Consider the following 17577-nt stretch of genomic DNA (forward strand, 5'->3'; position numbering starts at 1 on the left):
CGAGAAGGTGAAATTAAGCGAGTACATTTTATTTTTTAATTGATAATATATTGAATCAATAATTTCTACAAGATTACTTTGATTTTTTGCACCAAAGAAACTATAAAAAATATTATATCGCCTTGTGATATCTAAATTATGTATTAAGTATTGTAAGTATTCATTAATTTACAACTACTTACAATCAATTACATACTCCGCTTTCTTACGCGTTGTCAAAGGTGATTTATTTGCATTTTTAATATCGTTAAGGTTCACTGCCTCTGAAAGTGTTACACATTGCCTTATACAGACACCATTTAAGTAACTGAAGTTTTTAAATCATCTCGGACTTTTCCAATATGGTGTAAATGTTGACATTTCAAGTTCAGCGAAAGTGATTTACCTTAAAAGCCTGCACACCTTTACCGTTTTGTAATTTTTTTAGCGAACAACTTTCCCGTCTTAGGTGCAAATATGAAGAACAATCGGAAGTTGAAAGTCCCAATACATAGTAATAAATAATGTTTAGTATGTAGTTTCAGTAGCCATGTTGAAATTTGAGTAAAAATAGCTTTTCTTTTATTTAGAAAAGTGGTTGCTTCTTGGTTAGTATTTTATTAGTTAGCTAGCCACTTTCACGTTTTTGGTTGGCAGGAAATTTAATAAATAATTAACATGGACAATAGTTAATCTTTAATGAACTTGTAAAAATATTGTATATACAAAATGTACTTTAATATTTAAGCAAATTACTTTCTACAGACTAATCAACAATACTTTTACAGGAATTTTTTGGTAACTAACAGCTATCATTCGGCACACACATCACACTCGTTGTATTACTTACAAAATCAGTCAATTAATATAATAATTAAAGACTCTTACTTATTTTAAATTAGGTACATGAAAAGTAAACTACACATAACGCAGTAGCAATTGAGCGATATGTAAATACGAGAGGAAAAAATCATAAATTTAAACAAGCGTCATAATTTTCCTCGCGTAATTACTTTGTAGGAAACTATTTTCGTCTTAATTTTGATTGATTACTACTAGGAAATTGAATTGTGGTTGATTCTGTTTCTGACGCAGATACTTTGGTATCATTGTTAATTGATTGAGATGTATTTCCTACAGGAAACTTGGTAAAAATTTCTTTCTTTTCCGAAGCTTCCTCCTTCGAATCAGATCGATCCCATCCATGATGCTGTTCTTCTTCAGAATGCTCAGGAGGGTGATGGTCAGGATACGGGAACCATTCATTTATTATGACCGGTCTCCATATTTGTTTCCAGGCTGGAACCCATATGTCCTTCCATCCTGGTACCCATATTTGTTTCCAAGCTTCCTTCCATTCGAGTTTTTTATCTTCCACCCATATTTGCTTTTGTTCCGTTCTCCATATTTGTTTCCAAGCTTCTTTCCATTCTAGTTTCTTGTCAGCTACCCATATTTGTTTTTGTTCCGTTCTCCATATTTGTTTCCAGGCTTCTTTCCAAACGAGTTTTTTGTCTTCCACCCAAATTTGTTTCTTTGCTGGTTTCCAGATCTGTTTCCACGCTTCTTTCCATTCCATTTTCTTATCTTTAACCCACACCTGTTTTTTAGCAGGTTTCCAATATTTCTTCCAAATTGGTTTCCAAATCAATTTCTTTTTCCAAATGTCTTTGGCTATATATTCAGCACCTTCTTCATCTGCGCCGAGATGTTTATGACCCGGGACCTTTTCTTTAACCCAGATCGGTATGTAATTCTTTTTCCATGCCGGCACTTGAATTTCTTTCCAAGCAGGCACGTCTATTTCCACCCATACGGGTTTCCAGATTTTCTTCCATGCAGGAACTTTTATTTCTTTCCACGCTGGGATTTTCGTGGGTACCCAAACTGGCTTCCAAATTTTTTTCCAGTCGGGAACCTTAATGTCCTTCCATGCTGGTACTTTTATTTCTTTCCATACCGGTTTCCAAATTTTCTTCCAATCGGGAACTTTTATTTCTTTCCACGCTGGTTTCTTGGTTGGTACCCATATTGGTTTCCAGTATTTTTTCCACTTCGGTATCCATATTTGCTTTTTAGACTGTTTCCAGATCTTTTTCCAGCCTTTCTTCCAAATCATTTTCTTTTTCCAATAACCATTTGTGTGATCGTGTGCGTCGTGATGTTCTGTTTCTTCTTCGACATGTTCATCGACCCCATGGCCATGATCACCATGATGATCTTCTCCGGAAAGGTCATGATGTTCTGGGTGATGATCATCTCCAAACCCTCCGAGATTGTTGTAGCTATTATCTGATAACGATCCTAAATCTTGATGATCGGAGTAGTCGTAATCACCCTTTTTGTCAGCATGACTGTGAGTGAAAAGAATACAAAATACATTTAGGTTTTTAGTACCTAATATTATTAGAAATTAAATTTTCACGTACCTTTCTTCCTGTCGCTTTGTTCTGTTCACCTGAATATCGTCCCCTAGCGGTTTGTTGGTAACGATGCCAACCTGCAATAGGACTGTTGCTACGACCTTAAAGAACAAAAAATTTACTTTTTTAATTTATACAAGCATAAAAATCAAGTTTTCACATATTCTAAAAGGCTCTCAAAAATAAAATATTTTAATACGACTTTGTTTTAAACGGCTCGAAAATTTCCAACAGTTAAAAGTAATTGACGATCATTCAGATGGATTAATAAAGAATTGTTTTGATTTCTATTCAAATTTTGGAGTCGCATTCTTTCATGTTTGTACTGGAAAATCCTTTATGTAACGTAATATCCACTTTACATACACAACTAATTTAATTACTATCACATAATATCACAAACTCCATCAAACTTTCACAGCTTTTCGTCAAAATCACAAAAAAGTGCACTAACCGCTATGTGCCATAGTTTGGTCATCTTGGGGGGGGGGCACCGGGTGCTCGGATGTCGGTGTCGACTGTTGAAAAAGTGACTTCATTGAGTCCTCAAGTGTACGAAATATATAGGTTTGGATGGCGTGTTCTGGGGGAGCATTAGTTTGGAATGGGTACTTTCCCCCTCAGATCTACGATGATGCAAGGCCAAGTCCAAGGCTGGGATATCCATCTCCGAGAAGGTGAAATTAAGCGTGGGGCTGGACGCAGACGATTACTGGTGTAATTGCGTGACCTGGCGGTCATAAACATGCTTAGTGGATTGCTAAAGTAAGCGTGATATTACTGATCGAAAGCGAAAGTCTTAAAATCTTTACGTGCTATGCATAACGCTAATAGATCTTAATCAGGTACCTATTTATTTAACACTGTGATTAGCAATCTGTATTAATTGATAATTATGAGAGTATACTCATTAGATAGGACGTGAGTCGCGTGTCGAGTGCCTTATGGGTTAAAGAGAAACTTTTTTAGATAAGGTACTCGATGAAATATATGCAGTTTACTATATTATGCTTTTTTTTTAATCATTATACTTCACTGCATTTCCGGTTCAATCAGGAAATACTAAATGTTTACCAAAAACATTTAAACATTTATCTGAAAAGTAGAATGTCACAACTTAAGAAAATTTACTTAGCAACCAATTACTTAACATGCGAGGAGAAAAATGGTAAATACAATTTTTTGAAAAATACTGCGCAAGTGACAATTAGACTACATGTTTAATATTTAGTATTGGAATAAAAATCGGAATCTTCAGATACAAAAAAAGTTACCATTTTTTATGTATGTCTTCTCTTTTGAATCATTAATAACACTGGCTTCATTCTATTTACCCTATAATATTTATAAATTTCTCAGTCTGTATTAATTTATTTTAGGTATTTTGGCTTTTAAAATCTCAAGGTAAAGGAGAATTTCATTCTAATGCTTTCAACTTCTACAAAAAAAAATAGAAAAGTAAACTAACAATTATGGAGAAGTATTTACAATATTGCGTGACATAAACTATAAAAATAAAAATGAAAGTATAACTTAAATTATTCATTTTTGATGGTTAGATTAGTTATTCGGTACATTTAACCTGATAGAGTACATCTAAAGGCTAATAATAAAATTTATTGTCATGCAAACTGACTTTGATAAATAATTCAATAGCCTATTACGTTCAATATGCAAACATATAAATAATTTACAGAATTTAATTATCATTTTAATTCAACTATTAAAGAAAGCGAAGATAGCTACTGTTTATTCTTATTTGCAATTAACAATTGCTTTTTATAATAAAACAGCTATTGTAAGAGAGACCGGGGAAAAACGAGGTTCGGGTCAAGATAGAGCTATTCGGACAAACTTAAGTCGCCCTACATCGGTCAGTTAGAAGGGAACGTGTCTCTATTTTTTGCTACACTGAGAAAAAATTGATTTTGTTCATATTTTTACGAAGATTTGTGACAAATGTTGACGTGTTATCAGAACGGAATACTCAATCTGGATAGAAAATATTAAGAAGCCCAAGAAATAAAGTGCGCTTGAAAAACACTTGGATGAGCCATTCCCATCAGTTCTTAATTCTGTTGGGCAGGCAAGTCCTTCGAACTACTTCGGAGAATAGAGCGGAAGGTCTTCTTCAGCTTCCTTTTAGGAATCATGAGAATGTGTGGGTGGCGGTTGGGGTGAGAAAGATGAGAACTGAAAGACCATCTGTGAAATAAAATTATCATTACTATTACCCTAACACAGTGGTTTCCAACCTTTTTGTACCTGCGTCCCCCTTTAAAAAAAATTGTTGCGTCCCCTTTATTTTTCTAACAATCTAATTTCATAAATACTCAACTGATGTTATAATTTATTTAATGGGTTACAAAATAATATAGGATATTATGTAAAAATGTACATAAAATGGATGGATGTTTTAGCATTTGTACCCGAGAAATTCGCGGCGAGGATTGTGGATTAAGTATACCTATTTTGCTGATTCATTTTTTTGACACCTATTCGACTTTTTGGTTTGTATTCGAAAATGATATTTTGGAAACAGCTGCATGCCCCCTTTGTAACAGTCCCGCGCTCTCCTAGGGGGGCGCGCCCCACAGGTGGGAAACCACTGGAATAAGGACTTGTTTAAAATTGTGGTTAATCTTTTCCCTGAATATGTAGAATACATACTATTTATGATGGAATATTTTGAAAATCAGTCACTTCTTCTAATTTTTCGTCTCCTATCGTTATATTCGCTCTTTCTCTAGTTTTTATTCCCTTGCAAACCAGTGACTGATTTTACGTATGTAGGAAGTCAGATAAGTCAGAAAGGAAGCAGTAGTAGGGATATAAAGCAGAGGATAGCACAGGGTCCAGTCGCCTTCAATAAAAAGAAGTCACTTCGATGCTCGCGAACGGTTAATTTAGAAATTCGAAAAGATTGTTAAAGGTGTATGTGTGGAGCGCGTCGTTGTACGGGTGCGAAACATGGACAGTGGGCGCGGCGGAAAAGAAAAGGTTAGAAGCATTCGAAATGTGGTGTTACAGCCGTACGATGGGGATACCGTGGATAGAGAAGGTTAGAAATGAAGAGGTATTAGAAAGAATAGGAGAACAGAAGACTCTATGGAAGTCAATATGAAATAGGCGAGATAGATTGGTAGGACACCTTCTCAGGAGTTAGGAGGAGTAGAGGTAGACCTAGATTAGATTACTGTTCACAAATAGTTAAGGATGTGGGATGTTCTAGTTTTAAGGAAATGCGAAGATTAGCTCAAGATAGGAAAGAGTTGAAGTGCGTGCCCAACCAGTCTTAGGACTGACGACATGATGATGATGATTTTGATAATCAACTTGCTCAATATTCTATAAAAAAACAAGAAAGTCGACCTTAGTCCGCACAAAAAATCATCACCAAGATTCATATTAACAATATATGTCACTAAAAGACGATAGGTACCAATTTTGACACCTATATCTCCACACTTATCTTCCTTTTATATCACATCTCCTAACTCTTAACCTACGTATAAGTTCTCTAAATATTATTTCCACCTATTTGCCTACTCTACTTCTCTAAAATTCCTTCTAATTATATTATAAGCCTCGTCCGTTTTACCTGCTACAAACTTCTGTTCTACTTCTTTACACCTCATATCAATCTACTGTTCGCAATTAGCTACCTTACACTTCCTAATTATTTCCCACTGTATCTCCTATCTTTTTTCGCCTTCGTCGTCTGACCTATTCTTGTATTTCTGCCTATTTTCTATTAGTCCTAAAATCTGGTTAGTTTTACCACGGGTTTCCTACTTTCGTTTTGTTTAAGACCTAATATATTTATAGCTGCAGAATCCAGGCACGTTTTAATGAAGTTAAACTCTGTCTCTACGTCCCTGTCATTCATTTTTCCCGCCTCCTTTAGTATTTCGTCTAACCTAACCTAACCTATCACGCGTTTGGTTGCATTTTACTTTTTCAAGTCAAGACGTCTCCTCCGTTCTATCTTCTTCGTAATTTTAAATTTAAGATTGGTCTTCACAGCTGGATAACTCCTACAGTCCTTCGCTTGATTTTTAAATATTTTCCTTACAAGAATATAATCTAACTAATATCTCTCTAAATCACCTGGCATATCTTCCACGTATAGCGCCTCCTAGCGTGATGTTCAATCAAATAAAGTATTCGCGACGCGATATTTACCGCTAANTATTTTGAGGAGCTTGACGAATCAGTCTATAGAGATGGCATTAATAGACTGGAACACCGCTATGAGAAATGTATCAGCCTTGGAGGAGATTATGTTGAGAAATAAAAAAAAAAAATTTTTAAAAACCTTGTTTTTCTTGGTCAGGCCGGAAACTTATCAATCCACCCTCGTATAATAGGAACTGGTGAATGCAAAAATGCACACTTTAAACAAGAAAAATCTTGCAGCTAAAAGGACAATTTTTTGAAAAGAAATTTACAGAAATCCTCCATTACTTTGTATTTGTCTTTAATTACATGAATGTTTCAATCGTCTTTTGACAGTCTTAAATATTATTTAAAGTTATTTCTCAACCCTCTAATGGCACATCACAAAGCGTTTATTTCTCAATCCTCGGTAGTTAGAGTTAGTTGCCATGTTGTACTAAAAGCTTGGTTATACATTGTTTATCAGTTTTACCGTCTCTTCAGTGATTATTATTTAATTTCTCCCTTTTTATCAAACCTTTTTCGTTGTTTACTTAAGCCACTCGCGATTTCTCATCAACATGTTAATTCTTCTAGGTTTATTTGGAATACGAACACTAGCTGGGGGGTGTAATTTAGGTTCTCTATAAGGCATTAGTACTAGATCAGGAATGAAACCTAAATTATTTAGAAGACGCGAATAATATGGGTTTGCGGATATAAGCAAACCTTCTCGTGCATTAACAGTACCATATCATGGTATATAAACTCTATCTGGAGAGTGTGACCATGAACAACCAAATAGTCATTAAAATATCAAAAGCAATCAATTTCAAAATACTTCAACCTCAAATCATTAAAAAACATTGTGAATACCAATGAGTTGTTTTAAAATCGTAAGATAAACTCAATAAGATCCGAATTTGTTTAAGGACGAATGAAACCTTATGTCATTTCTTTTCTCTACTGCACTAAATTTGAAAATTACGTTGGAAGAGAAAACCTTAAATGACTTTAAAAGAAAATTCCGTAATAAAAACTAGGTCAAAGTTCCGATATCAGTTTCTCACACAGAACTTAAGCCAGTGGTTTCCAACCTTTTTGTACCTGCGTCCCCCTTTAAAAAAAATTGTTGCGTCCCCTTTATTTTTCTAACAATCTAATTTCATAAATACTCAACTGATGTTATAATTTATTTAATGGGTTACAAAATAATATACATACAATATTATGTAAAAATATACATAAAATGGATGGATGTTTTAGCATTTGTAACCGAAAAATTCGCGGCGAGGATTGTGGATTACGTATACCTATTTTGCTGATTCATTTTTTTGACACCTATTCGACTTTTTTGGTTTGTATTCGAAAATAATATTTTGGAAACAGCTGCATGCCCCCCTTGTAACAGTCTCGCGCCCCACGGGTTGGAAACCACTGTCCTAACATTTGCCCAAGTGATCCAAGGAAATTTGGAATCGAACTAGTGTCCTCTCCAATGTTAAGCAATGATCTAAACCTTTAGGCAATGCTACTGGGTACTGCGCTTGTATTTACTGTGCGAACTTATTCGTAGTCGACCAAACCATGGGTATTTTGCTATGTTGTAACATGTGCCATGATTGGACCCATAATATAATTCCTGATGAGCACGACAATTTTGCTCATACTTTTGAACGTTGCCCGTCTGATTAAAATATATGCTGTTTTTAATCCGTGTCAATTCCCATTTTGTCCCATGGTCGGGATAAGGTCAGTTCCTAAATGTTTTGTTCCTCATTATGAGAAAATTGAGTGATTTATCGTATAGAATGTTTTGAATATCTAAATTGATGTATAATGTTGCTATCTAAGTAAAAGTTATTCTATTAATCAATTTATTTTTTTTATATTATGATTCCTTTCTTAAGTATCCCATTTTTCCCCGGTCTCCCCATATTTGGTATGAGAAAAGTAATTTTAAAGAATTTGAATCCCTGATATGGAATTAGTTTTGATTTGATGGCATGTAGCATATTAAAAAACAGGAATTTTATGTTTCATTATGAAGCGTGCCTGTTCATTGACGGTTTTTGTTTAATGAACTGTTCAATATAAACGATCGATATTGAAAATAGAAAGTGAACCACTTCCTCAAGATTTAGTCAACGTGTTTTATCTCATGTTAACGTTTTGTGGTTTGTTGGGTCGATCAGAAGAATAGGCAATGTAAAAAGTCGAAAAAGGATCTAATGACATTGAACTTAAGTAAAAGTAAAATTAATTTTAAGCGAAATTCGATTAAGATTTCCAGAATTAATAATTTATTGCACAAAAACGCAATAATTGGTTTTGTGACATGAATTTCTAGAAGATGCGTCAAAATGATTACCTTTTGTAATATTTCAGTTACCCGTTACTGTCCAATTTTAAAATAAGACCTATTGTTATTTACAAATAAATTCAAAGAAACAATTTTTAAAGAGATTTATGAATAAGGCAACCAAAAAAAAGCTAAAAATTTTCTGTGAAGTGTACGGAACTTTCTCTGTTAATGTCACTTTCTTTATGGCACTATTGTTGTAAATAATACAAGTATCCATAATAACTTTAAAGCAGACGAGATTTACGAGGTTAGTTGGCGAAATTAACCGTTTTATTAGCTATAATGTAACTAGATCGTTAAAGTATGGGTTTGATCAAATAAGTGGTTTAATATTGACTAATTATTTTAAATTAAAGCGTAAATAATAAGCAATAAACTTGAAGCGATCAATAAACTTCGATAGCCTTACGAATTTCGTACAGCATACATAATTATTCATGGACATAATTTAATATTATGGTCATTATTAAGTAGTCATATTATTGTACAGAAAATATTTGGTGATGGTAACGAAAATGTATATAGAGACGGAGTATAAGAGTCTCCAGTCTCCAAAGGAGGATAGTTTGTGCCCATATAATGGCGCCTGTATTTCACTGGTTGCGCTTCTACGTTTGGTGATCGCCAATAGGATTTAGGCACCAGCTACCCCACCACTTGTACCACCTGGTATGCGGTAGACAAGTAAAATTTGTTGGAGACTTTAACGATGAGTAAGGAAAGAAACCCAAATTATACGAGCTTTTGTTTATAATAACAAAGCCAAAAAAAGGAAGAGTATAATGTTCCTTGATTGTCTTTTTCAGAAATATTTAAGACATTTAATAGCAACCAAAAAAATTCGAAAAAGGTTGTTAAAGATGTATGTTTGGAGCGCGGCGTTGTATGGGTGCGAAACATAAACGGAGCGCGGTGGAAAAGAAAGGTTAGAAGCGTTCGACATGTGGTGTTATAGGCAAATGATGAGAATACCGTGGATAGAGAGGGTTAGAATGAAAAGGTATCAGATAGAATACGAGAACAGAGGACTCTATGGAAGTCAATAAAAAATAAGCGAGTAGGACACCTTCTCAGACATGAAGGTCTAGTCAGAGACATATTAAAGGTAGAAACAGGAGTTAAGAAGAGTAGAGGTAGACCTAGATTAGATGACTGTTCGCAAATAGTTAAGGATGTGGGATGTTCCAGTTTTAGGGAAATGTAAAGATTAGCTTAGGAGTTATCAGTTTCAATTATCAGCTTTGTAGGTGCTTTTTTTAAACTAATTATAGGCTTACGTATCTGTTTATCTTATAAATTACTAACTTTGAACCTTATGAAGGAAGATTCTGTTAAAGAAAAGAGAAAACGAAGTTACACGTATAAAACATTGACTTAATGTTAAGGTAAAGAAATTTATTTGCTTTCTGTTTTTCTCAATATTTTATACATTTTTACAAACGAGTGTTAGAGAAGAAACTGCATCGAAAATGTAAACGTAAATTTATTTTACGTTATCCATTTACCTATTTAAATTTATTCGGAGCGCCTGATTGCAAGTTGAATAACCTCGAACTAGTTATGTTGCAATGCATAATGTTTATAACACAGCATCGTAATGAACAAATAACATTATCCTGTACAATACTACTGCAGCATTTATACTTTTAACACATCAAAGTTCATGCGTCAAGTTTATCTGTCCAATGTCTACGTAGAAGACAGTAAAGTTCTAGAAACTTTTAATAGAAAGTAACTTCGCGGAAACGGGCGACTGTTCATGAAATCAGTTATTTAAACATAAAATTAGTCTTACATCTTACAAATATTACATTGGTTTATCCAAATAACTTATATCTACCTAATACCGAAATGGATAAGTTTATAAAATTTGTTGACATCTTTCTTTAGTACTTTATTTTATATTAATGTAGGGTTTCGCATCCTGGTGCGTTTTTATTAACTAGCTACTATTATTTGGATTTGGGTTTGTTCAGACCCCTGGAACTACGGATAATTACATAGGTTTTCCCTTTTTATTACCGATTCTGCTTATGCTCCAAAATAATCTTCATATTACAAGGAGAGTATCCTTTAAGCGTCTCGGGCAGTAGCATTTTCCATTTCTTAATGTGACAATAAGAAAAGGTTACAGGAGGTATGGAAAACATTTTCCACTTCCTCGTTACAAAAACGACAGAAAGAACTGGTTATTAATTCCAGTTGTCTCCTGTGGTATCGGAGTTCTGCGTGGTCTGTAGGGATTTTCATAAGAATGTCTTTAATAGTATTGGAAAAATGGAATAAGATTCAGAACTCAGCACGGAATCCAGAGTTTGAGTATATCTGAGGATTCATGTCCTTCATGAGACAAAACCGCTTAGATCCGCAGATGTTGTAATAACAGACAATTATATTTTGGACACTATCTAAATTTAAACCACACAAATTATATGCCTGGTTGTCCGGTATACCTTGTTTCTAAAGTGTTTTCTTGGTCATTTCCTCTTTGAAGGCCAACGACGGCCTTTGTCAAGTGACTCCTTCGGCATTGTAACTTATGATCTTTGATGATTATAATCTCAAAACAGAATATATTAGAAGCTGGAGTAGGAATAAATAGGAGCAGAGGAAGAACTAGATTAGATTGCTGTTTGAAAATAGAATGGGGATATGAGAGCGAAAGAGTGAATATAAAGATAGGAGACGAAAAATTAGAACAAGTGGTTGATTTTCAGTATCTAGGAAGTCAGATAACTCAATATGGAAGGAGCAGTAAAGATATAAATAAAACAGAGGATAATGCAGGGTCGACTCGCCTTCAATAAAAAGAAGATTATTAAAGGCGTGCGTCTGAAGCGTGACCCTGTACGGGTGCGAAACATTGGCGGTGGGCGCGGTGGAAAAGAAAAGTTTAGAAGCATTCGAAAAGTGGTGTTACGGGCGAATGATAAGAATTCTCTGGATAGAGAAGGTTAGAAATGAATAGGTATCAGATAGAATAGGATAACAGAAGACTGGATGGAAGTCAACAAGAAATATGTGAAATAGGTTGGTAGGACACCTTCTCATGTCAGAGACATATTAGAAGCAGAAACAGGAGTTAAGAGAAGTAAAATTAAACCTATATTTCATTACTGTTCACAAATATTTGAGGATGTGGGATGTTCTAATTTTAAGGAAACGCGAAGATTAGCTATGGATAGAAAAGAGTGGAGGTGCTTGTCCAACCAGTGTTAGGACTGATGACCTAATGATGAAGAGATACTCTAGTTGTAAGGAAATGCGAAGATTGGGTAGGAATGAGTTGAAGTGTGTGTCCAATCAACTTTGAATAACCTATACTTATTGAAATTCATTCATATATAATTATATTTTATCTACAGAGGAATACATGACAATCGGAATTGCAAAATAGAAAAACAAAGACGTGGTTAACCCGACAACGGCAGAAATTGATGAACATTGACAATCGACGTTGCAAATAAAAATATAGAAAGTAGAGATATACATAATATAAAAGCAGAATATTAATCGTTCAAAGTGGCACAATTTCACCGCAGCCAATAAGCCCCTTTGCTATGTCATGCATTCTCGTTAGGACCTCGTGGTAGGTGTATATTATAAGACAGTCAAAAAGAAAGTTATTAGTACGTATACACTTTAAGTGAGTTATGCAAAACAAACAACGGTTACGACATGTTACTATAATGAAAAGTTATGAAATTATGAAATAATTTCCGAGACCAATTATATAGTGGGTTGAACCGTAGAAATCCTTCCTCACAATAGTACCGTTTGTTACATATTGAGTGTTCTTTATTTTTAAGAAATTTCACGTATTATAATTTTGGAAATAATATTGAAACAAATATAAATGAAAATATTCAAAAAAATAATATTGATATGCAAGAGAAGAAAAAATAGGTGGAGGGCTAACGTAAAAATAAGGGATTTAAGATAATTAAGGATGTAAAGAGGGGTAGAGATATAAAACAAAGAATTACACAGCCTTTAGCTTGTGATAGGTGTATGTTTGAAGCACGACTCCGTATGGGTGCGAAAAGTGAACGGTGGATTAGGCGTAAAACAAAAAGTTAGAAGCGTTTAAAATGTGGTGTTCATAAGCTAGTTAAACATTATAAGTACCTACCTATACCATAATATCGCATCATAAATTTAGAGACGAAATTTGTTTCTGAATGGTACTTTAGATTAAACACCCTGTATAATCATAGACGTATAGCAATATCTACCAGTCGAAGAAAGCGCGAAAGTTGGTATCTGTAAGCTATTGCTCCGGTTAAAATTTTCTTGGAGAAAGTTTGAAGAGTATTGGTTATAGGAAATTAAAAAAGATAAATAATTTGTAAATCTAAAATAAAATGTTATTTTTAGATTTGAATGAATAATTAACTGTTACAATACAAATACAAAACCTTTTCGCATTTCTTTCTTTAAAAACAATTTTATCTCTTACCATGTTATAAGCTAATAGTCATATTTTTGTATATTTTTATATATTACGTTTTTGTTTTGCAATAATATTTAGTATGAATGTATGGACATATGTACTTGTTAACATAATCTTCCTTGCATGATACTATTAGTTATTCTTTTTAGACNTTACTTATTTTAAATTAGGTACATGAAAAGTAAACTACACATAACGCAGTAGCAATTGAGCGATATGTAAATACGAGAGGAAAAAATCATAAATTTAAACAAGCGTCATAATTTTCCTCGCGTAATTACTTTGTAGGAAACTATTTTCGTCTTAATTTTGATTGATTACTACTAGGAAATTGAATTGTGGTTGATTCTGTTTCTGACGCAGATACTTTGGTATCATTGTTAATTGATTGAGATGTATTTCCTACAGGAAACTTGGTAAAAATTTCTTTCTTTTCCGAAGCTTCCTCCTTCGAATCAGATCGATCCCATCCATGATGCTGTTCTTCTTCAGAATGCTCAGGAGGGTGATGGTCAGGATACGGGAACCATTCATTTATTATGACCGGTCTCCATATTTGTTTCCAGGCTGGAACCCATATGTCCTTCCATCCTGGTACCCATATTTGTTTCCAAGCTTCCTTCCATTCGAGTTTTTTATCTTCCACCCATATTTGCTTTTGTTCCGTTCTCCATATTTGTTTCCAAGCTTCTTTCCATTCTAGTTTCTTGTCAGCTACCCATATTTGTTTTTGTTCCGTTCTCCATATTTGTTTCCAGGCTTCTTTCCAAACGAGTTTTTTGTCTTCCACCCAAATTTGTTTCTTTGCTGGTTTCCAGATCTGTTTCCACGCTTCTTTCCATTCCATTTTCTTATCTTTAACCCACACCTGTTTTTTAGCAGGTTTCCAATATTTCTTCCAAATTGGTTTCCAAATCAATTTCTTTTTCCAAATGTCTTTGGCTATATATTCAGCACCTTCTTCATCTGCGCCGAGATGTTTATGACCCGGGACCTTTTCTTTAACCCAGATCGGTATGTAATTCTTTTTCCATGCCGGCACTTGAATTTCTTTCCAAGCAGGCACGTCTATTTCCACCCATACGGGTTTCCAGATTTTCTTCCATGCAGGAACTTTTATTTCTTTCCACGCTGGGATTTTCGTGGGTACCCAAACTGGCTTCCAAATTTTTTTCCAGTCGGGAACCTTAATGTCCTTCCATGCTGGTACTTTTATTTCTTTCCATACCGGTTTCCAAATTTTCTTCCAATCGGGAACTTTTATTTCTTTCCACGCTGGTTTCTTGGTTGGTACCCATATTGGTTTCCAGTATTTTTTCCACTTCGGTATCCATATTTGCTTTTTAGACTGTTTCCAGATCTTTTTCCAGCCTTTCTTCCAAATCATTTTCTTTTTCCAATAACCATTTGTGTGATCGTGTGCGTCGTGATGTTCTGTTTCTTCTTCGACATGTTCATCGACCCCATGGCCATGATCACCATGATGATCTTCTCCGGAAAGGTCATGATGTTCTGGGTGATGATCATCTCCAAACCCTCCGAGATTGTTGTAGCTATTATCTGATAACGATCCTAAATCTTGATGATCGGAGTAGTCGTAATCACCCTTTTTGTCAGCATGACTGTGAGTGAAAAGAATACAAAATACATTTAGGTTTTTAGTACCTAATATTATTAGAAATTAAATTTTCACGTACCTTTCTTCCTGTCGCTTTGTTCTGTTCACCTGAATATCGTCCCCTAGCGGTTTGTTGGTAACGATGCCAACCTGCAATAGGACTGTTGCTACGACCTTAAAGAACAAAAAATTTACTTTTTTAATTTATACAAGCATAAAAATCAAGTTTTCACATATTCTAAAAGGCTCTCAAAAATAAAATATTTTAATACGACTTTGTTTTAAACGGCTCGAAAATTTCCAACAGTTAAAAGTAATTGACGATCATTCAGATGGATTAATAAAGAATTGTTTTGATTTCTATTCAAATTTTGGAGTCGCATTCTTTCATGTTTGTACTGGAAAATCCTTTATGTAACGTAATATCCACTTTACATACACAACTAATTTAATTACTATCACATAATATCACAAACTCCATCAAACTTTCACAGCTTTTCGTCAAAATCACAAAAAAGTGCACTAACCGCTATGTGCCATAGTTTGGTCATCTTGGGGGGGGGGCACCGGGTGCTCGGATGTCGGTGTCGACTGTTGAAAAAGTGACTTCATTGAGTCCTCAAGTGTACGAAATATATAGGTTTGGATGGCGTGTTCTGGGGGAGCATTAGTTTGGAATGGGTACTTTCCCCCTCAGATCTACGATGATGCAAGGCCAAGTCCAAGGCTGGGATATCCATCTCCGAGAAGGTGAAATTAAGCGTGGGGCTGGACGCAGACGATTACTGGTGTAATTGCGTGACCTGGCGGTCATAAACATGCTTAGTGGATTGCTAAAGTAAGCGTGATATTACTGATCGAAAGCGAAAGTCTTAAAATCTTTACGTGCTATGCATAACGCTAATAGATCTTAATCAGGTACCTATTTATTTAACACTGTGATTAGCAATCTGTATTAATTGATAATTATGAGAGTATACTCATTAGATAGGACGTGAGTCGCGTGTCGAGTGCCTTATGGGTTAAAGAGAAACTTTTTTAGATAAGGTACTCGATGAAATATATGCAGTTTACTATATTATGCTTTTTTTTTAATCATTATACTTCACTGCATTTCCGGTTCAATCAGGAAATACTAAATGTTTACCAAAAACATTTAAACATTTATCTGAAAAGTAGAATGTCACAACTTAAGAAAATTTACTTAGCAACCAATTACTTAACATGCGAGGAGAAAAATGGTAAATACAATTTTTTGAAAAATACTGCGCAAGTGACAATTAGACTACATGTTTAATATTTAGTATTGGAATAAAAATCGGAATCTTCAGATACAAAAAAAGTTACCATTTTTTATGTATGTCTTCTCTTTTGAATCATTAATAACACTGGCTTCATTCTATTTACCCTATAATATTTATAAATTTCTCAGTCTGTATTAATTTATTTTAGGTATTTTGGCTTTTAAAATCTCAAGGTAAAGGAGAATTTCATTCTAATGCTTTCAACTTCTACAAAAAAAAATAGAAAAGTAAACTAACAATTATGGAGAAGTATTTACAATATTGCGTGACATAAACTATAAAAATAAAAATGAAAGTATAACTTAAATTATTCATTTTTGATGGTTAGATTAGTTATTCGGTACATTTAACCTGATAGAGTACATCTAAAGGCTAATAATAAAATTTATTGTCATGCAAACTGACTTTGATAAATAATTCAATAGCCTATTACGTTCAATATGCAAACATATAAATAATTTACAGAATTTAATTATCATTTTAATTCAACTATTAAAGAAAGCGAAGATAGCTACTGTTTATTCTTATTTGCAATTAACAATTGCTTTTTATAATAAAACAGCTATTGTAAGAGAGACCGGGGAAAAACGAGGTTCGGGTCAAGATAGAGCTATTCGGACAAACTTAAGTCGCCCTACATCGGTCAGTTAGAAGGGAACGTGTCTCTATTTTTTGCTACACTGAGAAAAAATTGATTTTGTTCATATTTTTACGAAGATTTGTGACAAATGTTGACGTGTTATCAGAACGGAATACTCAATCTGGATAGAAAATATTAAGAAGCCCAAGAAATAAAGTGCGCTTGAAAAACACTTGGATGAGCCATTCCCATCAGTTCTTAATTCTGTTGGGCAGGCAAGTCCTTCGAACTACTTCGGAGAATAGAGCGGAAGGTCTTCTTCAGCTTCCTTTTAGGAATCATGAGAATGTGTGGGTGGCGGTTGGGGTGAGAAAGATGAGAACTGAAAGACCATCTGTGAAATAAAATTATCATTACTATTACCCTAACACAGTGGTTTCCAACCTTTTTGTACCTGCGTCCCCCTTTAAAAAAAATTGTTGCGCCTCTTAATTTTTCTAACAATCAAATTTCATAAATACTCAACTGATATTATATATGTAATGTAATAATGTAATATTATGTAAAAATATACATAAAATGGATGGATGTTTTAGCATTTGTAACCGAAAAATTCGCGGCGAGGATTGTGGATTACGTATACCTATTTTGCTGATTCATTTTATTGACACCTATTCGACTTTTTTGGTTTGTATTC

The 17577-nt window shown here is 34.2% G+C and overlaps 2 protein-coding genes across 2 annotated transcripts; both read right to left on the minus strand.

Moving 5' to 3' along the window:
• Positions 1 to 737: 737 nt before the first annotated feature.
• LOC112905248 lies at positions 738 to 2930 on the minus strand. The gene is made up of 3 exons (XM_025977264.1): positions 2857 to 2930; positions 2409 to 2503; positions 738 to 2333 (listed from the first exon to the last, which is right to left on the minus strand). The coding sequence occupies exons 1-3, from the start codon at positions 2878 to 2880 to the stop codon at positions 1004 to 1006; spliced, it is 1449 nt and encodes a 482-aa protein (XP_025833049.1). The 5' UTR covers positions 2881 to 2930; the 3' UTR covers positions 738 to 1003.
• Positions 2931 to 13596: 10666 nt separating this feature from the next.
• On the minus strand, positions 13597 to 15597 carry LOC108741580. Its single transcript, XM_018476428.2, has 3 exons — positions 15524 to 15597; positions 15076 to 15170; positions 13597 to 15000 (listed from the first exon to the last, which is right to left on the minus strand). Exons 1-3 carry the CDS (start codon positions 15545 to 15547, stop codon positions 13671 to 13673), a joined length of 1449 nt encoding a protein of 482 aa, XP_018331930.1. The 5' UTR covers positions 15548 to 15597; the 3' UTR covers positions 13597 to 13670.
• Between the last annotated feature and the right edge of the window lie 1980 nt (positions 15598 to 17577).

Source organism: Agrilus planipennis, unplaced genomic scaffold (genome assembly GCF_000699045.2).
Source record: "Agrilus planipennis isolate EAB-ADULT unplaced genomic scaffold, Apla_2.0 scaffold24, whole genome shotgun sequence".
NCBI classification, from domain to species: Eukaryota; Metazoa; Arthropoda; class Insecta; order Coleoptera; family Buprestidae; genus Agrilus; species Agrilus planipennis.

What these genes read in the sequence shown, in the direction of transcription:
- LOC112905248 (XM_025977264.1), bottom strand. Translation starts at nt 2,880, where the DNA reads ATGACCAAACTATGGCACATAGCG. An exon ending in CCAAACTATGGCACATAGCG is followed by an intron (nt 2,504 to 2,856) that starts GTTAGTGCACTT and finishes TTGTTCTTTAAG; the next exon opens with GTCGTAGCAACAGTCCTATT. An exon ending in ACAAAGCGACAGGAAGAAAG is followed by an intron (nt 2,334 to 2,408) that starts GTACGTGAAAAT and finishes TTTCACTCACAG; the next exon opens with TCATGCTGACAAAAAGGGTG.
- LOC108741580 (XM_018476428.2), bottom strand. Translation starts at nt 15,547, where the DNA reads ATGACCAAACTATGGCACATAGCG. An exon ending in CCAAACTATGGCACATAGCG is followed by an intron (nt 15,171 to 15,523) that starts GTTAGTGCACTT and finishes TTGTTCTTTAAG; the next exon opens with GTCGTAGCAACAGTCCTATT. An exon ending in ACAAAGCGACAGGAAGAAAG is followed by an intron (nt 15,001 to 15,075) that starts GTACGTGAAAAT and finishes TTTCACTCACAG; the next exon opens with TCATGCTGACAAAAAGGGTG.